Here is a 23,032-nt window from a genome sequence, read left to right as displayed (position 1 = left end):
TACTTGTTTGTTTGTGTCTTTCTTCTTTGGTTTATAGACCACTCTTTACTCTTTCTGTTGAAAAACTGCCAATTATGCCTGGCTGTTGACCACTTTTTCATCTCTAGGGTAATGGATTTCTACTATAAAATTTCTATCATGGTCAAAGCAGACACTGTTATATGCTGAGCACAAATATAGCCATAAAATCTCATATATATTTACCTGTAAAAGTGAAAGGGCTTACAGTATTTTAGAGACATGACTTTTTTTAACACTAGGCATTCAGCAAATATTTGTAGGTAGCAAAATGAATGAATAAATGAATAAGGAAGTGGGTAGAAGGGCTTTAACAAAACTGCAAAATCGTTTGTCTTAAATAATTTTTCTCCCTGGGGAGGGGTAAGGTGGAAGTTAGGTTCAGCTAAATTATTGTTTAAAGAAATCTTTTGTGGGCTAAAATGATAGTGCATGTGGTCAGAAAAGGCAGCCCCCTGAAGCAGATGCTGATAGCTGCAGTTACCAGGATCCTATCAAGTCCCTTTCTCTTCCAAGGTTGGTGATCTTATGTGTAATTTAAGATTTGAAATCTTCCTTCCCTTAGGTGGGGAATATCCACCCAGAATATCAGATTTGTGGTTATTTGACAACAGCTCAATCGAGCTCACGGCAATTTCTTTCCATTAGCAAAGATCTTCAGGAGGTTTAGCAGGCCACTACAAATTAGAAATGAGTCGGTCAGGGTATTTTCTGAATGATGGAAAAGAGGTAGGATATCTACATATGAGCATTATCTTAGGATAGGACCAGGTTTATCCATTTTAGTAGTTTGACTTTAAATCATTGTACAGAGGAATTTGAATACAACATGCCCACTTATAGGTATAATTTATCTTGATCCATATCACCCCTTCAATTGATCTTCCTTATCTCTCTCAACTTTCTTTATCCCCTCAAAATACCTAGTTTTATTTTCACATATGTACTTTGAATATTATAACTGTATTTGTCCACTCTTCCTTTCTCCATTTATTTCCCCTTCTTCCCCTACATCCACCCCCTTTCAACCACACATATTTCGGTTTCCTGGCATTCATTTTATTAAACTTTAAGTTTGTTGTTAGAAGAATTTACACAAATGCAATCCTCTCCTATACCATACTTTAATCAATATTTATGTGTGTATATCTGTACATAGATATTCATATGTATGCATTTATGCAAATGAATGCTATGTATTTTCATATATGTTTATAGTTTAGATCTAACTCCCACATATAAAAGAAAGGCTGGAGACTAGATTTAAATCCTCACTTGACCATTGAGTATGTGAGGACACTTCTTTACCTTCTTAACAGCCTGACCTACTTGATCTTTAAAACAGTTGAAGCAAGGACAATATCCATCCCACAGAATTTTAGATGAGGATAAAATAGTATAATATATGTAGAGCATTTAGATGAGGGCCTAAGTAATATTGCTACTTCTGACATTAAATGTGCATACTTTTTGGCACATTATACAATTCTTAACTCTGTGCATACCAGCTGGGTGTTCTACAATTCAATTCAGATCTAACAGTAAGCACTCAGAGTTAGCATCAGAGCTCACAGATTCAGGCAGGGTTCAGTCTCACAAGAAAAATCCCCACTTAAGATATGATTGTAAGACTGGGCCACCTGTACCTCTGACAGATTGGCTATACAGTGAGAGTAATTGTTCAACAACAACCTTCTCTTTAAGTTTAATCATCTGCTAGGGTGATTTATAAAAACTAAAGGAGAACAGTATGTTTAGTATTACCTGTTTATTATAAAGGATACATATAAATGGGCAGATGTAACAGTTATGGGACAAGTCTTGGAGGAATCATAAACATCTCTCCTATAGAAAACTGGTGCTTCTGTCTCTGTAGAATTGGAAGATGAACCCTTCTGGCATGTGGATGAACTTACCAACCACGAAACTCTCTGAATCATGTTGTTTAAGATTTTTTATGGGAGATCCCCTACCATAGTCATGACAGATTCATCATTGTTTGTCATTTTTTATAAACTCAGTTTCTTAGCCTCCTTTCCCTCCCCTGAAGTCAGGGTAGAACCAAACCTCTCAATTCTTTTGTTATATAGTTTGTTTCTTGATGACCAGCCCCAATCTTGATGCTACCAGAGGCCAGACCAATCTTCATGCCATTGAATGTCAAGTGTCCAAAGGAATCATATCTGAAGTCCTTCTTACACAGATTTTATCTCTGCCCTAGGAAAACTAAATCATACCAAAATTTATATTTCAGATGTGTGGCTCTTTGAAATAAAACAATGGGGGGTATGGGATTGGGTAACAATATGGAGTAGGGAAGTATGTATGAGGTGATTTCTGCTGGCAAGGATGTCACAAAGAGCAAAGAGCACAGGACAGGGAAAACAGGCAAAGGGGAGAAGAGGGTGATAAAAATAAAGAAGGAAGGTAAGTATGGAGGGAAGGATGGAAGAGAGGAAAGTGTCCTGAGTGAATTTCCTGACTTGCTAGAAGCTCATTCTCTGCAGACAAGATAGAAACCTATTCTGTGGGCTTAGCATGTAAAAATGAGGTTCTCATAAGAGATGGAGGATCCCCATGGGTTAAACTGAACTTGAAGAGATCCAGTCTGTGAAGATAACAGGAAGATGTGTGGGAAATGTATTAGCATGGACTCCACCCCTGCTGGGTTCTTCAGATTCATAACTGATCAGAAGGTGCAACATAAACCCCTAGAATCTACTCAGTTCAGTATCCCCATAGATTCACCCCCACTTTCCCAGACCCTGTCTCGCAAGGGAGGCTGGCTCTGGATACTTCCTGCCTGGCTCTGGACACTACCTGCCTGTATGTTGTTTCACAACCTCAATCATGTTTCCATAAGCTGATTGTGCCCTCATGACCTGGCAGCTGACTTCCTTCACAGCCTACCCCAGAAGGAAGTGGCAGTCCTTCTGTGATCTAACTGCAAGAGTGGCATGCCATCTTTCCAGCTGTATCCTGTTGATGAGAACCAAGTCCTTAAGTGTAGCACACACCACACTGAAAGGAAAGGGAGTTGGAAGCTCTCTCTCCTGAAGAGGATGAGTATCTAAGAATGTGTAGCATGTTTTTAAAGCCACCATAATCCCCAACAACTTTCTAGTTTTTCTGTTCCAAGACTTCCTACATCCTGGCTGTGAATCTGCCCTTGGATTCCTTGAGACCTCATCAAATGTGAAATCCTCTTATTTACTTCAGCTCAAAATACCTTTCCAATACCATCTGAGGTCTTGGGATCAGTGAAAACATAGGATGCTGATGTTTTGCAGAAAGTGATATCACTAGTGGACAGGAGGTGGCTGAAGATTATCTTTATAGTAGATTGAAGAGATCTTGAGTCACATAGATAGGCCATTTTCTCTGGACAACGAATTCAAATGCACAGTTTCCTAGGCTGAGTCATCTCTTGCTGTTTCTGAAACAGGGGTCAGCACACTTCTGCAAAAGAACAAACAGGAGAAACTACCTTCAGAAACCCCATGCAGTCTTTGTTGAATACTGCATTTTTTTCTTTATTTGTATTATAATTGTGCAGGCTCTGTGCACAAAGACAAACCTTCAGGCTGTGGTTTTTCTGACCACTGATCCAAAATAATCGGAGAAATGACTCGTGGATCCTTGTATTTTAGATTTGCTTCTCCATATCAAAATGCCCCAGTGCAGGCATCTCCTTTCCACATCTCTCAATTTTTCTAAAGAGATCTAATTTATCTTACTCTAGGTAAAGAGCTGGAGTCATCTTTGCAGGATGGGTACATTTTACATAGGATTTCTCTGATGCCTTCCAGGAGACAGAACTAAGTTCAAAAATTAAGTCACTAAAATGACTAATGTGGTCCTGTCAGAGAAGTGTTATAGACCTGCAGGGTGATGGTCTCTCAGAGAACTCATTTTGCGTGTCTATCCATCAAGGGAATAACAATAACCTTCTCTAGCACACAGTGAAGAATAGATGGACAGCCAGTAAGTGTGCTTTTCTGCTTGATAAATGTTGGCACCAAAAAACCTCTAACAAGGGGAATTTGCATCAGATTTAGCCTTTAATGGGGCGATAGTCTACTTTAGTCATTTGCCTTTTACATCTTCACTATTTTTCTCTAACAGCACATTTTGCCAATGACACCAAATTCACACAAATGCACAGACAAGCCACTAGAATCTAAATCTTACTTAGGAATACTTGTGATTGTATTTTTTCCTGCGTACTACCTGTGTGCTCATGGCTGTTACTACACCACTTATGCAATACCTGCAGCTTGGATTTTTACTTGTTAATTGGAGATGGAATTTCACAGACTATTCTGCCTAGGCTGATTTCAGACTTTAATTCTCCAGATCTCAGTCTCCTGAGTAGTTAGAATGGCAGGGTTGAGCTACCAATTATTGGCCATAAGAATTCTAATAAACAGAAATATCTACATTTTAATTTTACAAGGGCATTACAAAAATGTGTTACTGACTCCCATGTAACAACAAATGTGCTAATATATATGTTTGATTAATGAATTGATAATGGAAAAGGCAAAAAAGAAAAAGAAGGTAAAGGAAGAAAACAAAAGCTATGTGCCATATGTAATATTACATAGCCCCCTTTAAGGAGTGTTGTATTCTTATTTTACCCATACTGAAAGTGATAGCACTCCAAAATTGTTACATGAAAACTATGCAGAGAAAACTTTCATTCTTCCTGCAAGAGCATGAAGTTCTGACTGTGAATAAATTAAAGGTCCAATGAACCAGGTATCCATCTGTGTTTTCTGATCATAATAACTTTCTTTCACCCTCTTGAAACTTGCCATGTAGGACTCATTACTAGATATAATTTAAACCGACCAAAATTATAATTTGATTATCTTTAATTGAGCAGACTTGGAAGAGCCATCTTTCATTTTTAAGACATAATGTTTTCTCCTGTAATCACTTGTTCTTATAAATGATTCTGATCATAAATTTATTAGCCACTTATTAAGAAAAATTACCCACTTGCCATTCATTTGAATACTTTAAAAACATATGCATGAATTTTAATAGAAGTCATGTGATGGGAAAACTTTTGTTCATCTGCCTCCTGGTTTTCATTGACATTTCTACTCACAAAGCAGCACTCATTACAATATTGTTATTTGAAAGTCTTCATCAGGAACTCTTATTTGATAAAGACTAAGAGTATTTGACACCTTTAGAAGCAACAGATCTTCTAGACAGGTCCATAAAATAGAGAAATTGGTTCCACCAAGTTGAAGATCATGTGACATTAGTAATGGGAACTGAGAGAGATAGAGTAATTTATTCTCCTAAACAAACTGCCAGGAAGATAGAAGGTCTTAAAAAAAAAAAAAACTTTCTCAAAATGTGGCTATAGGATTGCTCTCCTGTGGTCTGTCTTATTGGTAGTGCTCTATCATGCCTGTACCATCGAACTATTCTGTCTGTAGTTTCCTGCAGCACCCATTTCATCCTAAAAGGCTTCCATCTCTTAGGTAGGAAGGGGTTTGGCATATCAAGGGACAGTTCCTAGGATCCGTGAGAGGAAACAAGCCCAAGCAGAGTGATTGCCTTTTTGAGTAAATACTACTATTTGCAGAGATTTCCATTTTTATTGACCATGAGCCAGTCTGACATATTTTTAACCACACAAATTTCTGTGGAGAGGAGACAGCTGAGATTCCTTTACAATTATCATCCTCCCCTTACCCTCCTCCCAGAAAGTACATTAGATAAGTGCAGACTTCTGCAAATTGACAGAATTTGGCAGAAAGAACAAAGAACATGCCAACCTACTCCTTAGCTGAGCATTCCTTCCTTGTTTCATATGTATAGAATTATCTACACTGGCAATACACAATTGCCAGGACCCTGCCCTGCTACCAGGAGAAAGAAACAGATGTTCCTATTTGTCTTTTGATGTGGCTTCTCATATTTACAGTGGTCTGTCTACAAAAGCATCACCAGACACTCTCAACACTTGTTTTTCCTTGAATTTGTTTTCTTGAATCTGTTGACTAATTTTTCCTAGTTCTCTGCTCTTCTGACTAATTGCTATGCATAGTGTGGTTGGGAGTGCAGCTATGTGGTAGGTAGAATACTCATCTAGTATGCACAGACCCTGAATTCAATCCCCAACACTGGATAAAAAAACAAAGTTCCTGGCACCCAGTGGTCCATGCCTATAATCCTACCTACTCAGGATGCTGAGATCTGAAGACCATGGTTCAAAGCCACACAGGCAGGAAAGTCCTTGGGAGTCTTATCTCCAATTAACTACCAGAAAACCAGAAGGGGAGCTGTGGCTCAAAGTAGTAGAATGCTAGCCTTGAGCTAAAAAGCTCAGGGACAGTAGCTAGGCTCTGAGTTCAAGTCCCATGACCAATAACAACAACACAAATCTGGCATCCTCTCAAAATGATTGATTTTAGCAGGTATTTCCCTGACACAGAAAAAAAAAAAAGGATACAGTATAAACACCCTAAACAAAACATTGAGAATTTTATTTGCCTACAGCGAATAAATGATACCTCAATAAGACTCCTTTGAGAATATTTCTATTGGAACATTTTAGGTACATTTAAGGCCAAGGTAAATTTAGCCTTCCCTACTCAGCATAGTAATTATAGAATTATTGTTGTAGGTAGGAGATAATTAGTGTTATCAGTAGTCTTGGAAGAGGTGGCAGGTGGACTGCTAAAGTCAACTCTGGCTAGCACCATTTTTCTTTTGCTGTCATTCCCTACTGACTTACCTACCTACCTTGCTCTCACATTTGAAAAAAAAAAAAAAAGGAAATAAAGAGTAGGTTCTAAAAGCATAGCCTGGTAGCAAACAAATCATGAGGACAATGGAGACATATCGGAGGAAGAGGAATCTCCACAAGTTTGGATATCACACAATGTGTACAGTTGTCCTTTTGCTAAGGCTGGCCCTGAGGGTTTACAATACAATATATTCCTGTTTGTGACAGAAAGAGAACAGATACTGGAAGCAACTGTCGCAGGCCATCAGTCAAATTGTACAACCCAGACAAAATCACAAAAGGAAAAAAAAATCCAATGAGAACTCTCTATAGTAGCATATCTGTACAGAAGCAACTATCACTTGCACTTTACTTCTAAAACATTTTATATCATTTTTGAGATACTATTTTAGAGGCAAATTGATTGAGCTATTTTTTCCCCTCCATCTATTTTGCTTCACTTCCTCTCTGCTAAAATATCCCCGTTGCATTTCTTATGATCCTTTAAAGCCCACATAGCATCCTTTCTTTCTAGGCTTCCCAACCTCCTGTTTTCCCTGGCCATCTATCTGGAGTGGAATTCTGGGTAGCATCATTGCCTGGTGATGAACAGCTTGTATGTGACAGGCAAATAGCCAAACTCAACTCTCTGTTTTCACTCCCTTCAAGTGATGGAAACTTTGGAGAGTGACTGAAACTAGAACAGTATCTGTGCCTATAAAACAGAATTCTTAGTATTATTCTACTACTTAGAATAATATTATTTGTACTACTTGGAATAATATTATTCTATCATTATACTTTTGAGACCACTATGGATGATAGTTGGTGAAAATTCATTAGAGGTTAACATCAGCTCTTACTTATCCTTCACCATTCATCCAACTATTCACCAAAATCATTTATTTGATTGACTGCCTCCTGGATACATCCTTTTCTCTCACCTTCCACCTTTGAACCTCAGACCCCTGTCATCTCTCCTCTGGAGTATTTGAATAATCACAAGTGGCTTTCTTATAGGAGTCCTTCCTGTCCCAATTGCTGAATACATACTCACTAAGCAACCACATGAGAGAGCTCTTCTGTGGCTTTCTACCATCCTTCCAGAAAAGAACATGAATCCCTTTCTAATATGGCGACTGGTGTTTGTTTTTGTTTTCTGTTTCACCTGTCTTCACTTCCTCTGTAATCAGTGTTCTAGCCACACTAAATTAACATCACTACTTGTCCATATTCCAGTCATTTCTGGGTCGTTTCCTCCCTGCTAGAACATTTCTTCTCCCCTCAAGTCATTCTTTATTTCTCTGCATATCCCCTACTTAAGCCTCCTCCTGTGGCACTCAGGTCTGCATTCCTGCTGCACCAGCGCCTCCCAAGTCTTCCAATGATGCAAAGGACTTTCCTACTTAAGTGTTCCACCTGGAGCACTCACCCATCTCACTGCCCTTTTTAACCTCATGAATTTCTGCTGATTAATTTCACTTCCTAAGTGACATGTCAGCCTAAATGCCACTTCCATAGGGAAGCCCTCTCTGATGAACTTGTTAGGAGCCAAATCAGCAACCTGCATTTCCCTTCATTAGCATTTGGCATGATTGGGATAATATGTTTGTGTCGAGTTTTTTTTGTTTTTTTTTAGTTCAGTTTAAATTTTCTTAGATTAGGTTCCTCCTTAAGCACCCCCTAAGATCAGGAATCAAGGGGAAGTAGTTGATTTGGAAAGTGGCCCCTGGAGACATCAGTAGGGGAGTAGTGAATGAGACAGGGAAGTGAAGGAAACAAAAACAGGTCCTTGAAGGAAACTTTCCTAAGGGCAATTGAGACTTGGCTCTTCATGGTAGACTTAGGGAGAAAGAATAGACCTGCATTAGAGTTGTCAGCCTGAAGCTGCAGGAATGCTGGGTAGAGGCTATTAATGCACTATTGCATCATTGGTTGAAGGTTGCTAATGTGTATTTACTCCTCCACACTTCAGTGCTCGCAGAAAAAGCATGTTGCAGAGATGAGAAAAAGGCCTCAGGCAGAGTACTCACCCAGCAGCAGTCACTGGACCCCAAAACAAAAATAAGTGCCAAGCAACAATAGAGAATGGGGAGGAGGGGTTGTAGCATTCATTAGTCCCATTGAACTCTCAACACCACAGCTCCTTCCTATGCTATCTCTATAGTTATATCTGGTAGAAATATAATGTGCGTAACAAATGCACACAAAATTTTAAATTTTTGAAAAGCAAAAGATGGTGCATAACCTGTAATCCCAGTGATTGGAAGATGGAGGAACAAGTATCAGGAGTTCAAGGCCAGCCTAGGCTACAGAGTGAAGCCCTGGCTATATAATAAATAAATAAGTAAAGAAATAGGTGACCATAATTTTAACTCAATTTTCTTTGTAACATATATCCCAAATACCATGTCAACATATAACCAAGTACAAAAAGAGTTGGGATATTTTGCATTGTTGAATTGTTTTGTTTTTCCTCTTTGGTATATATTTTCCACTTCCACCACATCTCTGTTGAGACTGGCCCCATCTTTGGGTGCCCAATAGCCATGAGTGGCAGGCACAACTCTGAAGGCTAGAGTTGGATATAGACTGGATGCTCAGTACGGTTTGCTCCATGACAAGTATTCTCCATGATCGTCATTCTTCTAAGCAAGTTTTACCTGAGCCCTGGAATTCAATGCTAAGCTTAGCATCCCCACAGCCCTCGCTCTGTACTTCATTGGAACTGGGTGGGAACTCAGCCATCTCCCCAGCAGGCTCTGGAGAAGATACGTCCTCACCCAGTGTTCCCTGAACTCAGGATGGAGCCTAGGACACAGGAAGCCTCTACAAAGTTTTGCCCAAAGATATTCATCACATTTTAAAATAAGGAAACATAGGATCTTTAGTGAACTTTTTTCCAAAAGGTATGTTTTATACACATTGATTTTGTGAAAACTCTAATTTCTCCTTCCTGAGAAGGAAGGAGTAGTCACAAAGGATTATTCCATGTATGGTCTCACACACACAAAAAACAGAAATTGGCAGAAAAACAATATGGTAATGAGTATAATAATGAACTATTAGCCATTCAAAGCAGTGTTTCATGAATGAAAACAAATGATAGATAGCATGGTTTCTTCTTCTTACCAGTTAATACTCTAGATCCTATCCCAGTGGTTCTCAAAATGTAGTCTGGAGACCCGTAGCCACTGCAAAAAGACCACTTGGGAATTTATTACAAACTCAAAGGCTCAAGCCTCACCCATCTCTGCTGACCCAGAACTCAGCAATCTGTACTGTAACAAGCCTGCCCAGGGCTTCTGACCCATGGTGACATTTCAGAGCTGCTATTCCAAACACAGTAAACTTCTAAGGGACTCCTTGAAAAGAGCAGCATGAGACTGTATAGAACATAGCTTCCTATGCCTAAAATTACATACACACTAAGCATTTGCTCTGTCTAAAGGTGTGTGAATTTTTTCACTTGTAATTCCCAGGTGCCTTCCATATTTTATCAGCCGATTCAACCAACCAAGAGTATTCAAGGAAAAAAAATGTGTCTGCACTGAATACATACGAGCCTTTTCCCTTGTCATTATTCCCTAAACAGTACATATAACAACTATTTACATAGCATTTATATCCTATTAGGTATTATAAGTAAGTCACCCAGATAGGTGTAAGAGTACACAGGAGGATGTGCATATATTTACATAAATACTGTGTCATTTACATACAGAAATTGAGCATTCAGGAATTTGTGTATCCAAAGTGTTTGAGAGAGGCCCTAGAACTAATTCCATGTGGGTACCAAGTAAGTATTGTATTCTTGTGTAAAATGGAGGGAATAATATACTGGAATTTATTCTAGTACAATGCCAAATAGACATTCATTTTTTAAAATTGTTAAATAAAGCCATTATTATAATTCCAAAATATTTACATAGTGGTAAACCCATACAGAGAACACTATTGTTTTTACATTTCTTAGTCAACTTGGAGTGGATATTGAGACCACAAGATGGTAATATGAGATTGCATTGTCATAAAAAAATTAAATTCAATCACAAAAACACACTCCAATTGTTTTCATCCTAAACTTTAAATTCCAAATTAGTAATGTTTTTATATTCAGTGTCTAAAATAGCAAGTCCCAACTCAGGAGGATCAAAATATCTTTAAAAAATAAAGTTATAAAACCCTAAAAATGAAGGATTTTTTTTCTTCCCAGGATAATGTGTGTATACTAAATTTTCCCCACTATATATACACTAAATTGTGCCCAGTATCTATATATATACACACACATACATATATATATGCATATATATGTATATATGTAAATATAAATAATTGTTCCCCAGAGAGGAAACAAATTAAGTTATACAAAATGCAAAGAACTTTTGCTTTGAGAGTTGCCCCAGATGGATATTTGCCCTATACATCTTCCCAAAGACCCTTATGGACAAGAACAAATGGAGGGTTATACAGCACTAATTCAGATAGTCCATGTTTCACTCAGTTCAGAATCTTACATTTATTTATATCTACATACATAAGGTAAACTTTATACATTTTCTGGTAAACATCATCTCCAGCTTTAATTTCATCTTGTGTATGCTGGCAGACACGTCTAATAAAACCACTCCCTATCTATCTTTTGTCAGCTCCCCAAAGGGAAGGCTTTTGTCTTCCAAAGAACCAAATTTATTCCCTCTCCTGCATCTTAAACTTTGTAGGTGCACAACAGGCATTAATTGATGACAAATACATCTAACAGCTTTTAAATTTATTCATGGAATCATTCTTCTATTTAAAGAACATCTTTATATACTTTCCATTCTTCAGCAAAAGAAAAAAAAACGCAAAACACTGTTTCTTCTTGCCAGCTCTTTGCTTAACATCTGCAACAGAGTACAATGTGTGCCTGTTTTAAACAAATGTGTAGGCACACTGGTTATCTTGATTTAGGAACATTAGTGACAATATAGAGAATTATAGTTTCTAGCAGGAAATTTAACCTTAGGACTCAAAGTTAATGGAAAATGCTATTGTTCTTTGGGAGGAATAAGGAAATGCCATTGTTATGGTATTATGCTAATCTAGCTTTGGTCATAATTTTCCCAGCTATATGATTGATACTAGGTTGCGTGCATACCTTGAGTGGCTGTAATCTATAGACAATTCATTAACATAGGTCAACCAGAAGAATTAACTATATGTATCAGCACAATTTGACTTCTAAACTCAGTTACACCATGAAAAAATGAGGAGACTGAAAAACTTGTTTTATTCCCTTTTTTCTGGTTTCATTTAAAAAACATATCATATTAATATATTTCTTATTATCATTCCTTAATGGTTATTGGTCGTATGCAGCATGCTTTGTATCTCTACAAGGTGTTACAATTTCCCCAGGGAAGCCTGTGCTAAAGAATTCTGTTTGCACTGTACTTGGAAATCCTTGGATTGAAACTAACTGTATCAGAGTAAAACTATTTGTATTAACATACCATATGCTACAGCATATGTTATCTATTAGGGGGGTATGTGTGATATTGAAATAGGTATCCAGAGCATTAGTTTGGCCTATTTTTATACACTTTGTACCCCAGATATGCCAGGGTCAAAACTTCAATGTTCAAATGCCACAAACTTTAGCCCTTCCACAGTTATTTGATGAGCTCCTTAGTGAGTCCTTGGCTCTGCATTTATCATTACAGCTACATGCTAGTACCATGAGCTTCCTATTCTCAAACGCATACCACACTTGGGTTTCTCGTGACAGACCCATGTGCTTTGAAAATAACAGGTTTTCCCTGCCTTCCACAGGAATGGCTGGGCTGTGTGAGCCATGCTAATCCTAGGAGGGCTGAGGTAATTGTCTCCTGTGCCCTACACTGAAAACCAACCCGTCGTCCTGCATTTGCTCTGTAAAGGACTGTTAACACTGGTTTTAGCCAGTATGATAGCATGATACAGTCTCTCAGAATTGATGTGGGTGTCTCACCATTTCCCCAGAAGATGCTAAGTCATTACTCTAAAGAGCTGTATTTTTTAAGTTTTATTTATAACAATACAAAAAAAAAAACAAAAAACAGTCTTTTTGCCCATTGCTGTAGTAAGGAGACAAAATAGCATCAGGTATATTGCATAGAAGACCAAGGCTCTTGGGTCTGAACCATCTCACTTAAAAAATTCTTTTTTATGAGATTTGTAGACATCAAATTTCATAAATATTTGAACATCATGACTGAGAAGATCATCCTTATCACATATTTAATTCATAAACTAACCAGACATGTCCACGTGAGACAACAGCATCTTTCATTACCTCACAAATATTTACTGAATACCTCATATCAAACTCTTAAGAGGTTAGTGGTAACACATCCTAGTTGTATGATAATGTAAGTGTCTGGCATGAAAAAAGTCTTAGCCAGCAACATCTATCATTTATGTGGTAGGTGTTTATATGTGACAATTTTTTTAACGTGCGCTAAATGATATGTGGGCTTTTCATGAATATAATGAAGCAGCATTAACATAACTCTCAGAAACATTGCTAAGTGTAATCCATTAAAATAGGTTAATCAGTGGGTGACACTTTTGGAACAAAAAAAAGATTCCTACCTCTTTCCATTCTTTCTCTTTCCTTCCTTTCTCTTCCCTTCCTTCTTTCCTTCCTTTCTTCCTCCCTTCCTCCCTCCCTCCCTTCCTTTCCTCCTTCCACCTTTAAGCAAGGGTGAAGATAATAGATACTCATAGAGAAAGATGATGGACCAAACGCCCAGCACCAAACTTGCGCTGGATCAGAAGGCATGTCATTTCAGATTGAAGAAAATGAAAATATAAAATTGACAATGATATGCTGTGTGCTCCTAGGTTTATGTAAAGGATCCCCTTGAAATTTGAGTTGACCTGTTGCTTAAGTAGTAGAAATGCCACCCATGTTCATCTCTTGGATCTTGAGAGTGGTATCATGGTTGTGGGACAAAAATGTCCTTATTTGTCAATAATATACACACAAATATCCAGTTGATGAGAGTGATTATATCTATAATTTCCAGTTTCAGAAAAAAATATTGTATTCAGTTCTTATAATTTTCTGTTGCTTAGAAACATCCCAGATTTTAAAAAAATTATATAACTATGTAAAGATATGTAATAACATAAACATTAATTTACTTTAAAAAGTTATATTATTATGTAAACATTAATTACATAATAAGGTAACTTATACATGTAGAAATATCTTTAGTCTTAAAAACAAAAAATAAGATTTAGGATCAAATTTACCTGGCATAAGAGCTTGATTCTGTCTTCTTTATTTTATATGTTAAATCAATAAAGTCATAGATTGCAGCTTAGTTCTTCAGGTCTTATTATATTAAGTATCATTTTCCATATTTTTTTCTGATCCAGAATCTAACATCTACCCCAGAAAACAAATATATTTCTAAGGAGGCAGTAATAGACTGGCACCAGAACCCTCTGCTCTTGCTACCTCAGACAAATTATGTAACATCTCAAGTGTCTCCATTTTCTAACCCATGAATGTGGATAATAATACCTCCCTCACAGGGTTTTACATTAATTTAATTTAATAATATAGTCAAAGTATTTAGGAACTCAGTAGAATAAATTCAGTATTCATTAAAGACCAGCCATTACCCACATAACTATATAACTAAATAAAACATAATGACTATTATATCTATGGAAGGACATACTCTTTAGCAGCATTTATCTCTTATGTAAACTAATTTGTTTTTCAAATGTGTGTTTCTGGAGGATTTTGAAATGTGTAAAATAAAAATATAGATGGAATACCAAATTAAAATCAAAATGCCTTGTACATAAGAGTGGAACTTTGAAAGTTAACTTAGAGCTATTTTAACCTGAGAAAAATAAATGTGCCATCTGTATTGGTTAGCTATTACCACTTCCTCGCAACCATAATACTGTGTAACAAATCATCCCAAAAATCAGCTCCATGTTACTTATTTATTTTCATACTTAGGTGTCACAAGTCATCTGTGACTCAGCTGATGGAAGCAGGGCTAAATGGAGTGGTTCTGTTTCAAAGCTGTATACTACCTGACTCTGGATTGAGTTCAAATATCTTCCATTTATCTCCTATCTTCCTCAAGTTAGAGTCACAAGAGTCACAAGAAATAAATCCCTTTACCCAGCACATGTGCTTGAATTGCATCCACCGGCATTTCCTTGTCCAAACTGGGTCACATGACCAAGGCCAACATCACTGAGGTATGTTTTCTGTCCACAGTAGAGCACTGAAACGAATAATCCTGTTACAAGAAAATAAAGACTTGGGCCCCAAATCCTATTTGCAAACGGGTGTATTTGAATTGTCTGTGCTCTGTCTGTGTCTAGAAATCTTGAGTTCCTTATAAGAAAAAGCCACAGTACACCAGCAGGAAGTGCACACAAAATCACTTTCCCAGTAGCAGCTGTGTGCTTAATCTGATTTACTTCTCTTTTTTCTTCCCATCTCCATAGGCAGTTCACAAAAGAAATGACAAATACGATGATAGAAATTCATAGCCATAATTTGGGGATTTTGCCCTTGCAAAAAAACTCTCCCATATAGAATTGAACATGGGCTGAATTCTTATCATAATCCAACCACTAGTATTTGCTTTCCACTTACATGAATTTTCCTTGCAGCAAGAGTCTCTTAGTTCTATAAAAATTTTGACATATTCTTGCAAATTACACATGTTCAACAAATATAGATCGAAAGATTAGGGGGTCAGAATCAATACTGGAAGAATGAGAAGGAAATAACCAGTAGAATTCTTGCAAGCTATTGTGCTTCTTCTGGCATGGTAAGTAATGTGTTATATCACCCTCAATATAAATACTGTGGAAATTTATTCTCTGAAATAAATACATGATTCTCAAGATGTATTAACTAAGAGTTTAGCTATTTAGAATCTAGCCTGTGTGTGACATTTGTAAGCTAACAATTTTAGCCCAGCACTTCCCTGTATGTTTTGTTTCACATTTATTGTAAACCTATTAAAAATATCTTCTAAAAATCACATTTATATTCCCTACATTACTTAGCTTTTTATTGTTTATAGGCTTCCTTTGAAAACAGCTAGACAGACAAGGCTGATAAAAAGAAGAAAGCTTGTCCTTATCAAACGCTTACGGGTAACTGAATAATGTGATTTGCTTTTTCTACTAGTGGAAGTCCACTGTTTCACTAAGAACAGGAAGCATTTCAAGTGGATAGAAAGTTTTAAACCAACCAAACTGTCTTTCTACAAAAATGAAATGAATGCTAATCTAATTGCCCACCCATACCTATGTGGGGCTTTGCAAGCAAGACTTCTACACTGGCTCCCCCTGCTGGGTTAAAATTACTCTGTCTTGGAAATTGATGAAACCAATATACCAAACCTTTCATTTGAAGGCTTGTTGCTCAAATGGCAAATCCAGCCTGCTTCTAGAGTAAATTTCCCCCATAACAAACATGCCAAGTGTTTCTTCAGTTTGCTTTCCAAGGGCAGAAACACTGAAAGTCAAAAACTGTCCAATTGAGACTCAAAATGGAGAATAAGAACTTTCTGTCTGGATGTTTGCGCTAGCAGGTGGGACAGCACGCATGTGGGCAGTGGGGAAAGCCTAGGACAGTAGGGTAGATGAGTGATCAGATTCAGTTTTATTATTAGAACGTGAGATTTCAGAGTCTGACCATAAATTTAACTTTGCATGCATTTAAAACTGCTGGAACCAATTTGACCCATTCTTATGACTTGTTCCCATCTCCTACTTATCTTCCTTTGCTCACAAGTGAGCTCTTTGTCCCCACTCTATGAGTAACCAGCCTAATTTTAAAGGCAGCCTGTCACCTGTAGACTATTGTGAAATCTGTGTTATGAAATCTGTCAGGAAAAACTGGCATATTTTTCCTGCCTGATTTAGCCCTTTTGGTGGGAGGAAAAAAGGGTAGATTGCCTAAATTTTTGGCCTTTGCTCCTGTACCAGCTTGCCTTTGTTAAGGGATCAAGAGCAGCCATGATGGGTACCTCCTGCCTAAAGCAAAAGCCAATGTTTTCACTGTCATGGAGACACACAACAGAGAAAATGTCAGGTACCTGTGTGCTACTTCCACAGATTCTAATCAGAATGCTGGATTTAAAGCATACAACCTCATCCAGGTTCTCATGTAAAAATTATACTGCATCTATCAGGTCAGATTTCTCTATACCCAAGCGCGTAGTGGTGACTGTGCACAATTCTATGCAGTCTTTGACCATATTTCTATATAATTCCATATATTATTCAGGCCTTCGATGAATTATTTTTCAGGTCTTCTTTTTAATATGCTTCTCCATTGCTTCTGAGGTTTTTGTTTCCATTCTATTAATGGAAGCTCTGACTAGGGAAGATTTTCCATTCTCTTACCCTCTGGCTTCAGAGTCAGTAGATGGCAAGTCAAAACAAGATGAGGTTCTCCCACTTGGGCCTGCTTGTGGTTAAGGACTTGATAAGGGGCTTAATAAGATTATCCTTCAGTTCCTGTGGCATTGTGTGACAACTACATGGTCACTCAACTGCATTCTACTAGCAGCTAGCTGGGAAGATACTTCCATTGTATGTCTGACCTATCAGGACACAGTCACATGCCCTCCTCTCTCTCATGCTAGTTGCAACTTCTTTATAGCTATACCTGGCTCTCCTACAGGAAGGAGTTGGACTTGCCATTCATTCCTCTGAGGACAGCTGGGAAATTCCTGAGCAGATCCTTACCACATTCTACTGGTCTAAACAAGTTACAGCATACTCAGGCTTCAAGCAGAAGAGACCTCAGTTCCACTTCTTGAAAGACAAGGAGTTGGTGGCCATTTTAGCCCCTAGATGGATATTTTCTGCTTTAAGTACAGTTTATATGTGTGACAGTCCTGGGGCTGGAACTCAGGTCCTGGGTGCTGTCCCTGAGCTTTTTTGCTCAAGACTAGTGCTCTACCACTTGAGTTACAGCTCACTTCTGGCTTTTTGCTTGTTAACTGGATATAAGATTCTAATGAGTGAGGGAAGGGTTTGGTACCAAGGGCTGGGTAGAATGTTGAAAAGGGGGGTGATATTGGCCAAGATATATTGTATTCACAAACTGATTTGTTAAATGACAACTCCTTTACATAACTACTTAAGGATAAGAATTTAATAAGAAAAAGAACAAAAAGTCTCATGCTCTTTCCTGATTGGCCTGGCTTTGAACTGCAATCCTCTGATCTCAGTGTACTGAGAATATGTTTTCTATATTTAATAATTGTTATATACTGTTCTGTTTATCTTCTCATTTTACACTTTGTTCCTGTGTTCTTTTATGAATTTATCATTGTTATTTCCTTTATTTCTAATATTGCGTTAGACAATCTGGCCTTTACTAACCTTTAAAAAGTTTGGTGTTTTCTTTTCTGCATGTAAATTAACAGACATAGAATATATCTTAGGAAAATTTTTAGATAATGCTAGTATACATCCTCTACTATACCTGCCCATTTACTTATATTTCATAGAGTTGTATAGTAGAGCAACCTAGTGGGTTTAAGACAAAATATTTCATAGTATAGTTAGGTTAGACTGTCATGTACAAGTTAAGTGAAAATAGATTTTTTTTGCAACATATATCAAACAGGAAAATAAAGGGCATAGAAACTCTGTCAACCAAGCTTCCTTACACAGTATAAGTTATGTAAGTCACAGGAAAATAGCAGATTGGAAATTAAATCTGTATTGCATGTTGGGAAATGTTAAGCAAAGAGAAAGAGAGAGATGTTAGCTGGACTGCTGAGTGAATTTTGTTTACTGCAGTTCAACATTTCCTCTAGCAAATCATGTGCAAAGGGGCGATTATAAATGCACCTATTTATGTAGGTAATTTTTCTGTTTCATGCCTCTGATTCATCTCTCTGCCTTGCTTTATGGGGAGTCATGCTACATTGGTTGCAATTAATTTCAGTGCTGCATATTAACCATAAAGAGATATTTCAAAAATTGACTTGATGTATTTTTCCCCTGTGTGGTTTTCTTGAAAGATGAGAATGGTCCAGAGGAAAAGCCAAGTGTGGAAGAAATAGAAGGACAGAGCCAAGAAGCAGGTGGGCTCAGATTTCTTTTGAGGAGTCTCCTAAGCCTCATCCACAGAGGTGAACAATAACTTTACTCAATGCTATTGTCTGAAAATGCATATGCCTTTTCACCTGATTAACTCCAGTGTTCATTTAGGTTTCCAATTTTATTGACTGTGCTCTCAACCAGAATGGTACATTCTCCCTTTGTGTCCCACTCACCAATTCCATTCTTTTCTCCTCTGTTAATTACAGTTCGTTTGCTAATGCAGGGTAGGTAGACATTAGAAGTGCCAAATCGGAATTTGGATGACTTAGATCAGGCAAAAATGAGCACGTTCAGTTTGAGGGGGAAAAAATGAGATGCTTTAAGAAAACAAAAAAGAGGCTTTCCCTGCATGATAACTGGAAAAAAATATATATGTGTATCTGTATATATGTATATATACAGATACACATATATATAAAATACTCATATTAGAATGTGAAGCAGAATACTTCTGGTTGTTTCTCTACATGTTTACGGGAGATAGTGCTAGAAAGCGTGAAAACTTCCTTTTTGCCAAGGCAGGGAGATGAAAACCTTCGTGATATCACTTCTTTTCACTAAAGTACAGATGTTATGATTGAAGGTTTATAGATCTTACATTGCAGATCGTAAATTAAACAATTTTTAAATAAAGTAACAGTTAAGGCTCAAAAGGGGTTGAACTTGCTTTTGATTTACCACCTCTCCCTACCCCAATTCTGTTCTTAGGCATCCTCCATTAAATAATAACAGTAATGCCTTTACCAGCTCATAACAGCCAAAATAAAAATATCCTTCTTTCTTTCGATATCCAAGTGATTCTCTCTGTTTTAATGAGCCCACATAGGGGCATTTTTATAATAGTAAGTTCTGTCTTAATGTGAGCCAGGCACATCTTAGACCGTATGCTGAACTCTTGGAATTAAATCCAGGTAGGATGATAAGTTTTCCACTGAGAAATTCTTATGTTGACCTTGGAACTTTTACAAGGGAACTGGAAGCTTTGATTATTAACTTCCACTCAGAAAAAGCGCTGAAGCCAGGCAGCAAGGACCTTCTGTGCCTGTTCCTGGGACTGCTGTCTTCCTTTGCTGAAACATAGTCTTCCCAATGAAGTGAATTTCTGATATAGCAAAGTGTTCTTACCTAACCCTCCCCACCCCAGCCCACACATCATTATGCTCTATGGAAGATGAGTCTTATGTGAAAAGCTGTCACTGTTTTTACAGTTTGGGGCTGACAAGTATTAGTCAACAAACTGCTGACAGCTGAGGCCATTCTCTGACTGTTGAGGTCTCATGGGTTTTATCTACTCACTGCTCTATCCCAAGCTGTCTTTAGCAACTAGATTTTCTCCTCGTCTTGTTCGTTTTTATGTTTGTTCTCTTTCTCTCCTCTGTTTCTCTCTCTCTCTCCCCTTTTCTCCCTATCTTCCTTTCTCTCTCTCTCCCTTTCTACCTCTCTCCCTTTCCCCTCTCCCCTCTCCCCATCACCCCTTTCTCCTTCTTCCCTCTCCTTTCTCAGCCCCCATCTCCTCTCCTCTCTATCACTCACACAAACATGAATGCCACATGTACAAACATTCATGCCACACAAACACATTTTTCATTATTTTATTCATTCATCCTTCCCCTAATCATTTGACCACCAGTAGTTTCCTTTAGATTTGGGACTGCCTGACTTAAAAAAAAAAAAAAAAAAAGAGTGGTAGCAAGATGCTGGTGACTCATGCCTGTCATCCTAGATACTCAGAAGGATGAGATCTGAGGATCTCAGCAGCCTTGGTAACAAAATTCATGAGACTCTTTAAGCATTAAAAAGATATCTTGAAAGTGGGGCTATGGCTCAAGTGGTAGAATGCTATCCTTGAACAATGAAAGCTCAGGGACCATGCCCAGACCCTGAGTTCAAGCCTTAGGACCAGTACAAAAGAGAGAGAAACGAGAAGGAGGAAGAAGAGGAGGAGGAGAGGTGGAGGAGGAGAGGAGAAGAGAGGAGAGAGAGAGAGAGAGAGAGAGAGAGAGAGAGAGAGAGAGAGAGAGAGAGAGGAGAGAGAGAGAATGAATGAACTATAATTCCTCTTCACGTATTGCATCTTGTCCCATTGCCATTCCATGATGGACATCTCTTAATGTAAAGAAGAGTTCTAACTGCATTCTTGAGTAGCTCTTCTGCTCTTTCACATGAGCCCATTGGTTAGCATATAGTATAGCAGTGGGATTCATTTATGGTCTTGGCCAGTGTCACTACTTATTGCTATGTTCACCCTGTTTATTTTATTTCCACACCATTCAGTCTGTTGAGAAATTGATGATATGGTTCTGGTTGTTAAAGTCCCTCTGACCTGCTGTTATCTTTCTAACATAAAACTACCTTCTTTTCATCCAGTATAATTTCCAGTGTCAATTTTAATTATAATTCTTCAGACTTCTTCCATAGGATGGAAAAAATACCATCACAAAATAGTGTAATTCACAAGTTTTGATGATTGCCATCATCAAACCACATCAAGATTGCATAAAGCATTTATCAAGAAGTCGATAACAGATATATATCTATGGTTTACTGTGTCCCAAAACAGCTTGTGCACTGGAAATACAGTAGTAAATAATGACAGAGTACTCCCTCAAAATTCATACTCTAATGATGAAGGCCCAAACGATAAACAAATAAAAAAGAATAAAACCATCAGATACTAATGCATACTTTGTAGAGAAATGAGGTACTATGGGAGAAATAACCACAGGGCAATTTCTGTTAGCTGGATTTGGTGAGGACTCATGAAAGAAGTGATAGTTAAAATAAGATCTGGAAGGTAAGATGGTGAAAGAGAATTCTAGGTAAAGGAAGCAAATCATAAAAGGCCTTAAGGATAGTTTGGAATTAATATTGGAGATCAGCTTGACTGGATAATATGGTATAAGATTTGGTAAGAGATCACAAGACCAGATCATGCCTAATGGTATTTGATTTGACTTTATTGGAACTATAAAGAAAAGTTGAGGGAAGCTTTTAAGCATCACAGCAAATGATCTATAATAAAAAGAAAACTCACTTTGCCTATAAGTGAAAGGTGTATAAAGAGGTGGAGGAGACCAGTGAGAGACCTACTACAGGAAGGCAATAACCAAGGTCTCTAGAGATGGGGCACAAAAGACAGAAGTGTGTCACAGGTGGTTGTTTCATTAGGATATCTAGGGTTCCACAACAAGAACGCTTGAAACTGAGAAGACAAAAATATTTTTAAATAATTAAAAATAGGCTGGGAATGTGGCTTAGTGGTAGAGTGTTTGCCTAGCATGCATGAAGCCCTGGGTTCAATTCCTCAGCATCACATAAACAGAAAAAGCCAGAAGTGGCACTGTGGCTCAAATGGTAAAATGCTAGCCTTGAGCAAAAGAAGCTTAAGGACAGTGTCCAGGCCCTGAGTTCAAGCCCCAGGACTGGCTAAAAAAACAAGTAAGTAAGTAAGTAAGTAAGTAACCACTGGCTTCCCAAAGGGAGATTGTTGGCATATTTGATAAGAGCACTCTAGAAGAACTAGAAGAGAAGCCAGTTAAACTGGAACTAAAGGATCTTTTGAAGTGAGGAAGTATAGAATAACTGTAACTTCTTTTTGGCAACTTTTCTGTGAACTGGAGGATAGATGTTGTGACACAAGAGAAAGGTTAATAGTTCACCATTTTCATTGTAATTAAGGATTATCACATAGCAAAAGAATGTGAGTCATTATCTCCAATTATCCCCCTCCTGAAAATCTTATTCTCTGTTCCAATAGAAATGTAAATCTAAAAGAAATAGTCATATATATTATAGACAAAAGGTATGATAGAAATATGGGGATGCTCCTTTAAATGTGTGTTATTTAGCAGGCACATGAGTTCACTTTATTACCAGGACAATGATAGAAGAAGAAAAAAAAAGTCTATATATTCGTATATTCATTTCTCAGTTGCCAGGAATTAAGCATTTCCAATGATTTTAATAATCCTTTATATCTTAAATTTACTATCTAAATGCTAGTAGTTAATTATCTACCATCCTAGAGGCCAAACATGAGTACCCATTAATTTGTTAGTTGGCTAATTTGGTGCTGAGGAGAATAGTGTTCTCCATGTCTTTGGTCTCCATTCTGTGTTTAGT

The 23,032-nt window shown here is 37.6% G+C and overlaps 1 protein-coding gene across 2 annotated transcripts in view; it reads left to right on the top strand.

The window, feature by feature from the left end:
- Macrod2 (mono-ADP ribosylhydrolase 2) overlaps positions 1 to 23,032 on the top strand; it is a 1,728,876-nt gene that overhangs the window by 1,592,434 nt on the left and 113,410 nt on the right. The window contains exon 12 of one of the 2 annotated variants that reach the window (XM_048348774.1): positions 18,829 to 18,891. In XM_048348774.1, the coding sequence (XP_048204731.1) occupies positions 18,829 to 18,891 (63 nt within the window). Of the gene's footprint in view, positions 1 to 18,828; positions 18,940 to 23,032 lie in introns of both variants that reach the window. The other variant, XM_048348773.1, reaches the window with a different exon arrangement.

This window comes from Perognathus longimembris, chromosome 6 (assembly GCF_023159225.1).
Source record: "Perognathus longimembris pacificus isolate PPM17 chromosome 6, ASM2315922v1, whole genome shotgun sequence".
Lineage (NCBI taxonomy): Eukaryota > Metazoa > Chordata > Mammalia > Rodentia > Heteromyidae > Perognathus > Perognathus longimembris.
This window is presented reverse-complemented; position numbering and strand designations above follow the sequence as displayed.